The sequence below is a fragment of the Neomonachus schauinslandi genome, chromosome 6 (genome assembly GCF_002201575.2).
Source record: "Neomonachus schauinslandi chromosome 6, ASM220157v2, whole genome shotgun sequence".
NCBI lineage: Eukaryota > Metazoa > Chordata > Mammalia > Carnivora > Phocidae > Neomonachus > Neomonachus schauinslandi.
The window spans coordinates 91,407,257-91,415,705 of record NC_058408.1 but is presented as its reverse complement, the minus strand read 5'-3'; the positions used below and the strand labels follow the sequence as shown (position 1 = coordinate 91,415,705).

Here is an 8,449-nt window from a genome sequence, read left to right as displayed (position 1 = left end):
TATTCTCCTGGGAGAGTAACAAGATTAGAAATAACAAATGCAGTACAGAATAAATTAAAGTGCTTCAAACTGCATTATATAATTTCAGAAAATTAGTTTCACACTGAAACATTTAAATAAGAAAACCAAGTGATTTAAGGTGGTGGGGGGGAACCATAGTGTATGCATTTTAATTGCTATTGTTAGCAAGTTTTATCCTTGGCAGTGTGGTATCTGTTCACAGGGCTCCAGTAATATGGCAGCTCACTGGGTCAATATGGATAAAATTATTATTATTTTTCCTTATTTAAAAATGTTGGCTTCACTCTCCCTGAAGATGACTAGCATTTACTAGTCAAAATGTCAAAGGGGTATCGTAAAAGTAATTGTATTTTTATATATAATTCTCCAAACTCTTGTGTACAAAATGTTCTCATTACACTTAGTGCCATAAATTTGGAGGCTGTTACGGGACAGGAGATAGCAAAATGGGGGCCAATACTTTTCTAATTAGTTAGGATAATAAAATGTGAGGCTTGGTTTTCCTCTCCCAACGAAATGAAGGAGATATGCTGCTCTGGAGAGTCTACTATTCTGGCTGGTTGTGTTTGTTTCTGTGAAGTTTAGCATCACTCTCCTTGTACTGAGTCCTCAGGCCTTTTTCAATTTTTCTATTCGTGCATTAAAGGCCTCTTCCTGTATTTGCAGCTTTTCGTTTATCGCGGTCTGTGAAGACAATCATAAAAAAGTGGTTATGATGGAGCTATCTTTTGCTGCACATTGTCTTTGTGGTTTTGACATACTATAGTGCCTAAAGACAGACATTATCCCTCACACACCTTCCTGTTTTGCAGACAGAGCCGTGTTTCAGCCTGTAGTGATGTGATAACACTTTATCATACTTCTCTGCACATTCCCGATGTATAGCATGGCTGCTATGAACAGGAAGTGGTATTTGGACAGCCATTTTTCACATAGCCTTGTGTTGGAAGATAGGATAATTTATCTGTATTTTCAGACGGACTTTACCAATAAGCACCGAATCAGAATAACTGCTCTGGGCTCAGTTAGTGCGGTGTTGTGTGTCCCCCCACCCCTTTGCAATGATGTTTTTGTCTCCTGTGTAAATACATTCTAAACGGGATCTCAAAAAACTTCTGTTGTGAAATCACAACACAAATAATCTCACAATTAAAATAATTCTCAGAATTAAGAATATTCATCAGACATTATAACTCTTGGAATTATGCCACTTTGTGGTATAGTTTGGGTAGAAAAAAAGTACGTGATTGCTGACAGGTTTTAGTGTTTGCCGCAGCTGTGATAGCATTTAGCCTCTGGCAGTGATATTCTCTGGGCTGACATTGCTACCCGCAAAATTCCAGAAATCCTTCCACGTTATCTGAACATTAGTAGTCCCGGAAATGTCTTCCTTTTTTTCACGGTGGGTAACAAAATTATGTATAGAGAAGCCAGTGGTGAGCGATGTGGCAAAACTGGTGTTTTGTTTAGGTGATTTAAAAAACGTTTACGAGTGTATGAGGAGTAGTTTATACACATAACTATTAATAAGCAATTTGAAGTTTAGAATGTTAACGTCTATAACATAATTTGATGTCTTCGGGGTAACTGTATTTTGAGAAACTTCTGTTATTTCAATTTATACAGAATAAATTTTAAAAATCAAATACTGCTTTGGGCTACATATAAATTTTCATTCTTATTTATTTATTTATAAGTGTAACTGTAATAGATAGTTTTGAAGTGTACACTCTGGTTACCTTATCTGATGAGATTTTGTTTCACCTTCATGGTAAGAATCAATATTTCTGAAAAGATCACACTGATGTCAACAATTCTGGATCCTTATGTGAGTACCCATCTTTTTGATTCAAGTTTTTTTCATTGTTGTTTTTTAAAGATTTATTTATTTTAGAGAGAGAGAGCACGCATGCGTGAGGTGGGGCAGAGGGAGAGGGAGAGAATCTCAAGCAGACTCCCTGCTGAGCGCGGACCCGACATGGGGCTCCATCTCACCACCCCAAGATCCTAACCTGAGCTGAAATCAAGGATACGACGCTTAACCAACTGAGTCACCCAGGCGCCCCTGGCTCAAGTTTTATCAAGCCCTAGATGAAGCTCTGGCCTCTGGCTTCTCATTTTTTTCATTTTTCCTTTCTTGGTGGTTGGGTGGAGGAGGCAAGGAAGAATGAACATCGTCCTCCAGGTTACAAAGGAACTCTGTCATTTTTCAGGAATCACTAATCCCCTTGGTCATGGTTTTAGTAGAGGTGGAAAGAACATTGGTCTAGGAGACGGAGACATAGGGATTAATTTAGTTATGTAGCTTTGGACAAGTCCCTGAGCCACTTTGGGGATTAGTTTTTATCTGAAAAATTAAGTAGTTAAAAATTAAGTATGTTAACATTATATGCTAACTTTTAAATTCATAATTCCAACTCTTAATTTTCTGATATATTCACCAATGTTATATTTCAGTAATACAGCCTTGTGAAAGATTTTTAAAATACGTTACTCTTGCTTCTTTCTGGCGTGCAACCTATTAGACCATAGAGGAATTGAAACGGTTTGAAGAAATAATCTTGTCACAATTCCAAAGAATTGAGAAGCACCACTCTAACTAAACAGCTAACTCTTCCCACTTTCAATTAATGTGTTCAATGTCCACTAATAATTTCCTTTCTTTCAACTAAGGACGCAGCTACTATCATCTACCAGCTTCTGTTTCATGGTGTCACCAGTGTTTGCACATTAACTTGGAGGCCTTTCTGGTATTTCACTGAGACAAAATGCATCGACACAGGTGTGGGCTTGCGGGAGAAGGTTCGTGAGGGTAAGGTGCATGCCGAATAGCGTTGTGTGCTGACAGGAGAGCTACATTTCAGATCTCTAGCCTATGGTGATCAGTACTTCGGTTCAGACCCAACCAGCAGAACCTGGAAGAAAAGCCTCCTGCTCTGGACAAGAACGAGGTTGTCATTAGTCTACCATGTCTCCTTGTTATTCCTCGGAACACTGCTGAGCAGATTAGCTATCCCACCAACCACAAGCATAGGAAAAGTTTTTATTGCCTTTAAGGGAAGAATGGAAAACCCATGACCTGGGCTCAATAGCCTCTCACTGACCACTACCTTGAGGTATTCTCCCACTCAGCTTTTCTAACCTGGAAATTCAAGTTGACCTAAAAATACCTATAGTCCTAAGATGGCAAACTTCCCTCAAGGTTTTTACATTATTTTACCCTGTTGCTTAGGGCCAACAGCCAGCATTTAATGTAAGAATGTAGTGTTAGTATTCATATTTTTCTGAAACGTAATTCTTTAAATATATTAAAGTTTGCTCCATTGGGTATAATTTTATTATACAACTCAGGGCCAAAATAATTTCATTTTGAATGTATCTTTAAAATTAAAATTCCTAAACTATATAAGCTTAAAATGTTTGCTCTATTCAGTATAATTTTAATTAATATCTCAGGGCCAAGATAACTTCATTCTTAATAAATCTCTAGAACTATAAAGTTCGTCAATGGGAAAGTAAGTGGATTAACATAAAAAATTTAAAGATTCACACTACATTCTCTGAAATTTCTGAATTATAGAAAGGGAAAAATGCCTGAAACCACACTGGAGAAAGAGCTCTAAAAACTGTATTCAAAACATGAATTCTCTACTGCCTTTTCCTCCAAAAATTATAATAACAGCATGGCTCTTAAATAAAGGAGAACAAAAAAACTATTGGAAAATTGAAAACATCTTGCAAAAACTAATTCATTAAATGGTCCTACAGCAAGTCAGCGTGTTCCTACACTGACCACTGACACGTGGCTACCTTTGAACAGGGATGCTGTAGTTTTAAGAGCCAGCAACATTGGAAGGCAGGGTTTAGAAGGGGAAAATAACTTACCTATCTAAAACAGGGGAAAAAATTTAGGTAGGCAGAGAGTAATTAAACTTGGGACTTGACCAAGACACAAGGGTAAACACTGAAATCGTGCCATACCACCGGAGTATTAAAGTCCAAAGTAGTCTGGTCGTGATATTAGAGGTTGTGTGGTTTTTGCGGATAACACTGGGATTGGAACGAGAATCCAGGTCACAGCTCCCATTCAGGGTCTTTCAACAGTTTCTGACCCTGGAAACACTGGATAAATGATTTAGTCTTTCCGTGTCTATCATTTTTCAATTTATTTATCAGGGAAGTGCCTGGCTCATTCTCATGTAGTTTACCAGGACTATTGAGAGAAAAGACATAAAGGGGTTTGCTAGAACTTGAGACATTGTATAAATCCACATCACCAAGCCATTTTATTGAAAAATTGGCAGTAATTTGGCCCAGACTAATGTCCATGAATCCACTTAAAATGGAAATGATTGTGGCACCTAAAGGATCTGCATCCCCCACCTCTGGTCCAAGTCCTTTCTATGCCTAATTGCATTTAGACGAACAAGCTAATGAACTTCCAGCCGCAGCAAGGTTGGCTTTAGGCCAAAGGGACAATAACACACATATACAGCGATCGTATTCTTTCTGTTATAGAGTAGTGGTATAAATGTTGCAAACTCTAACAGTAAAAAAAAAAAAAAATTCAATGAACAGTTAAAAATATACTGCTCACTACATGGAACATGGCCTTGGTAAAGATGTTTTCAATTTTGGGGGCCTGCAAACAATTCTATTACTGTCTAGTAGTTCCTCAGCAATAATTTCAGAGCTGCCGGTTGGCAAAGGAGCCCAGGGCCATGATTATACATAAACTATATTTAGATGAAATGTTATCAAATCTAAAAAGGAGATATGTTCTGAACTCAGTTTAATTCAACTGCACTCTGCCCTTCCACACAGTAACCAGTTATTACATTCATGGGATTGTTAACAATAAAGCTTTGTGTAAAACGTGTTCTACCACTATTTCTGGTAAACACTAAACACCCCTTATTAAGCTGAGGACTTTGGCTGGTTCTGTTGGTATCAAATCATTAAATGTTATATAAATAGTGCATTAAAGTTTGATGATTAGACAAGTAACAAGGTATGCTTATGCCAAGCTAATCTTTTGCTCTTTCTAAATTAGTTGTTAATATAGTATGCTTTTTATATATCATCTTATGTTCAGATAACAATTAAATCTTTCCCTGAGATGCATTAATATTTTAAACATGTAGTTTGTTTTCTATTGATTCATGGTCATTTCTACAAGAAATTGTAAATCTTCTTAAAGTATGCAATTCACTTATTTAACCATTTTGCCTGAAAAATGATGCAAGTCTTTGTGTTGAGGTAGAGATGGGTTTTTGTTTTGTTTTGTTTTGACAGGAAAAAAAGGTTAGACATAAAGTTAAGCTGACTGATCCCTGAGTGGCAGTTGCTACCGGGATGGCTGTCCCATCACCATTTCCAGGCAGCCTTTGGTGTATATTGCTTAGCTATTAGTGGTACATAAAAAGGAACAAACTCTCCGAGAGGGAGTTCAAGGATTTGAAGGCCTCTCTTTAGAAATTTGGTGGGAAGACTTACCTAAGAATTATGGTTGATCTTCTGTGTTTGCTGTTAGAAAGGTACTCCATTTACTCTTGCATGAGCCATGTTTACAGTATGACGGGCATGAAGTTTTTACCGTTTTACTTTTTGGGTTTTGATGACGGATGATTGTGGAAACTGGCAACACACCCTACTCTAGGTGCTGTTGGGGAACCTGTTTCGTGTGATCTTATTGAGTCTCAGATGACTCAACTGTGAATTACGGGGAGATGTGAAATTGAAGTCCTCCATCATAAGCATCACTCTTGCTGGCAGAGTGTGGGTAGTGTTTACAGACATTAAGGCTCAGGTTGGCTAATTAACCAGTAATAATAAAGTAAGTGAGCACACTATCAAGGCTGAGTACCTGAATGCCAATTAAAATATCATCTGTGACTTGATCCAGAACTGCTTTTATATCTTTGATGGTGAAACCCACTAAAGGATCCACGTCGGAAGTGTTGGCTTCTGACTGGGATTCCTCAGGGCCTTGTTCTTGATCCAATCCCTGGAATATTAAAAATAAAGAACACTCAGGTGACTTCTGGAACGTTCAGTGATTTATATGTAACCTAAAACTTCCTCTGGGTACTTTTCTACAAGGAATGATGTTGATCTGGAAGATTTTGATTGGATGTTATCCTGCATTTCTGTTATTCATGAGCATCAGGACAGATCAAGTCATGGTGCTGCTAATCAGTGCTTACTTTGAGGAAAGTGGGAGTGGAGAGATTGAAATTGCTGAGCCATCCTCAGCTGGCCCACCAGCAAGTCAACCCTAAAAGAAATATTTATACTGAACTGGGAAAAATCAGAGGGAAAGAAAATGGAAGAGCATTTGGTTTTTTCCCTCCTGCCCATAGAGAATAAAATGCTGAGACAAGGTGAATTAAGAGACAGAAGGAAACCTACCTTCATTTCTGTATCCAATGTTGGAGGTGGCTCTATGAATGTTGAATAAATATCAAATGAGATTCCTTCTTCTAGAGGATCCGGAAAGAGACCACGTGAAGCCTTGACAACCTCTAACACTTGCTGGAGGGGAAGAAAAGAGCTGTATCATGGTGACTAACCACAATTTCAGCCAATTCATTCATTTCCCTTTCTATATTGTAATGAATATATAGTATATAATACACAGCACATATTATATAACATATATCATACAACCTATTATCAATTAAATTAATTAAAATTATATGATAATATATAATTATGTATAATTAATGTGCATATAATTTTATATAAGTGTGCATATGCATATATATAGTGCCAAGTCTATTATATTTTAAGTGCTATTTCCTCTGAATGCTTGACACCACTGCCCTCTTAGTTCTCTTTTGCTTTTTGCTCTCTGTATCTCTGTATCTGATAATTAGCATTTTATTCTTCCCACTGTCTTATTCTCTTTCTATACTATGTGGCTTAGGACTTCATTTTTTTTAAAATTTTTTATTGTTATGTTAATCACCATCCATTACATCATTAGTTTTTGATGTAGTGTTCCATGATTCATTGTTTGTGTATAAAGGACTTCATTTTATACTGTCTTGATCTTTAAATGTTTTATGTGTCAGTGTTCCCTTCCTGTTGCCTACAAGCTCTCTGTAGGTAGAGACCGTGCTTTAGATCCTCCGTATATCTTCTCCAGTTCTGGCAGAGTTTGGGTGCTTGAAACACTCACCAACAGCCTAACTGTGATCAATGTTACTCAGCAGAGTGTGGTCATTCTTGGGGGCAATGGCAAAGTGGCCACCGAGAACTTGGTGATGAGGACAATAAAGACTCTGAAGGTTAATGCATAAAGCCAGTACACTATGAATCAGAGAGGAGATCTGCAAAACCAACCAAAAACACAGAGGGTGAGGCAAGACCTCACCGTGAGCACTTCAGAATTTTGTAGCAAGTGTGTAAATCTGAGGGAGGGCGATGGTTGGTCAACACTGGAAATGAAGAAACGGGAGTCAAGTCAACTTAAGCAGTGTCCATCCCACTGTGACTTGAAGGTGAGAAAGAGAGGAGGGTACTGATTACAGCAAACATCTGAATCATTTAATTAGTTCCTCTTGTTCTGATTCTGTGTTTAACAAGCAACATCTTGATCATAATTTGACTTCCCATCTCCATTGATCTATAAAGACGTACCCTGCTCAGTGCTTTGATCTTCATGCCTATTGCATTCCTCACTGTACATCGGTATGTTGATGTTCTCATTTATACAGTGAGCTTGCTTTTGAGGCCCAGAGGTGAAGCCACCCACCATGTGCTGACAAAGACAGACCCTGAACATACATGTTTAAAGACAAAACTCTGGAAATGCATAAAATCACCAGCTAATTACCATCCTACGGGACTTGGAAAAACCTGAAATCATCATCCATTCCTTTCTAGCTTCTCCACAATATTTCAAGTTAACTTACCTGTTAAACATGTGGTCATGTATAACTTATAGGTTGTAATGTTTCATCGTTTGAATATTAATAATGTTTTCTTATTTAGATAGGTTTGGGAATGTCCTGAAAGCTCAAGCTATTGCTTGGTCATCCCAGTGTATTTTGCATTGAATTCATATTATTAACTTTAATTCGATTTTATAGGAAGCTGCTGCTTAGTATAAATATAGAGAAGAACTGAAGTGTTAGGACTCTGTAGTCAACACAGTTTGGAAACCAAGTGATTAAATGGTTGGCTTAAGGTCAAATCATCACTTAGTGCCCGGGCTGGGAGTTAAACCCTGCTGTGCCAACTTCTTGTCCTGGGCAGTTTTCAGTATCCATGTCATCATGTTGCCATACTTGGAAATTATTACTATTAATCACTTAATCTCTATTCTGTTAGGTGACATCATTCCAGATCGTTCTTCTTAAGTTGACTAAATGTTAATCAAAATAGAATCTAAAAAAATATATATATAAGAACAATTCTTTTC

At 37.5% G+C, this 8,449-nt stretch overlaps 1 protein-coding gene across 1 annotated transcript in view; it reads right to left on the bottom strand.

The window, feature by feature from the left end:
* Positions 1-630: 630 nt before the first annotated feature.
* Positions 631-8,449, bottom strand: part of CABCOCO1 (ciliary associated calcium binding coiled-coil 1) — a 129,929-nt gene continuing 122,110 nt past the window's right edge. The window contains exons 6-8 of the mRNA XM_021699923.1: positions 6,433-6,555; positions 5,888-6,028; positions 631-705 (exon numbers count right to left, since the gene is read on the bottom strand). Coding sequence (XP_021555598.1) covers positions 631-705; positions 5,888-6,028; positions 6,433-6,555 — 339 coding nt within the window. The remainder of the gene's footprint in view (positions 706-5,887; positions 6,029-6,432; positions 6,556-8,449) is intronic.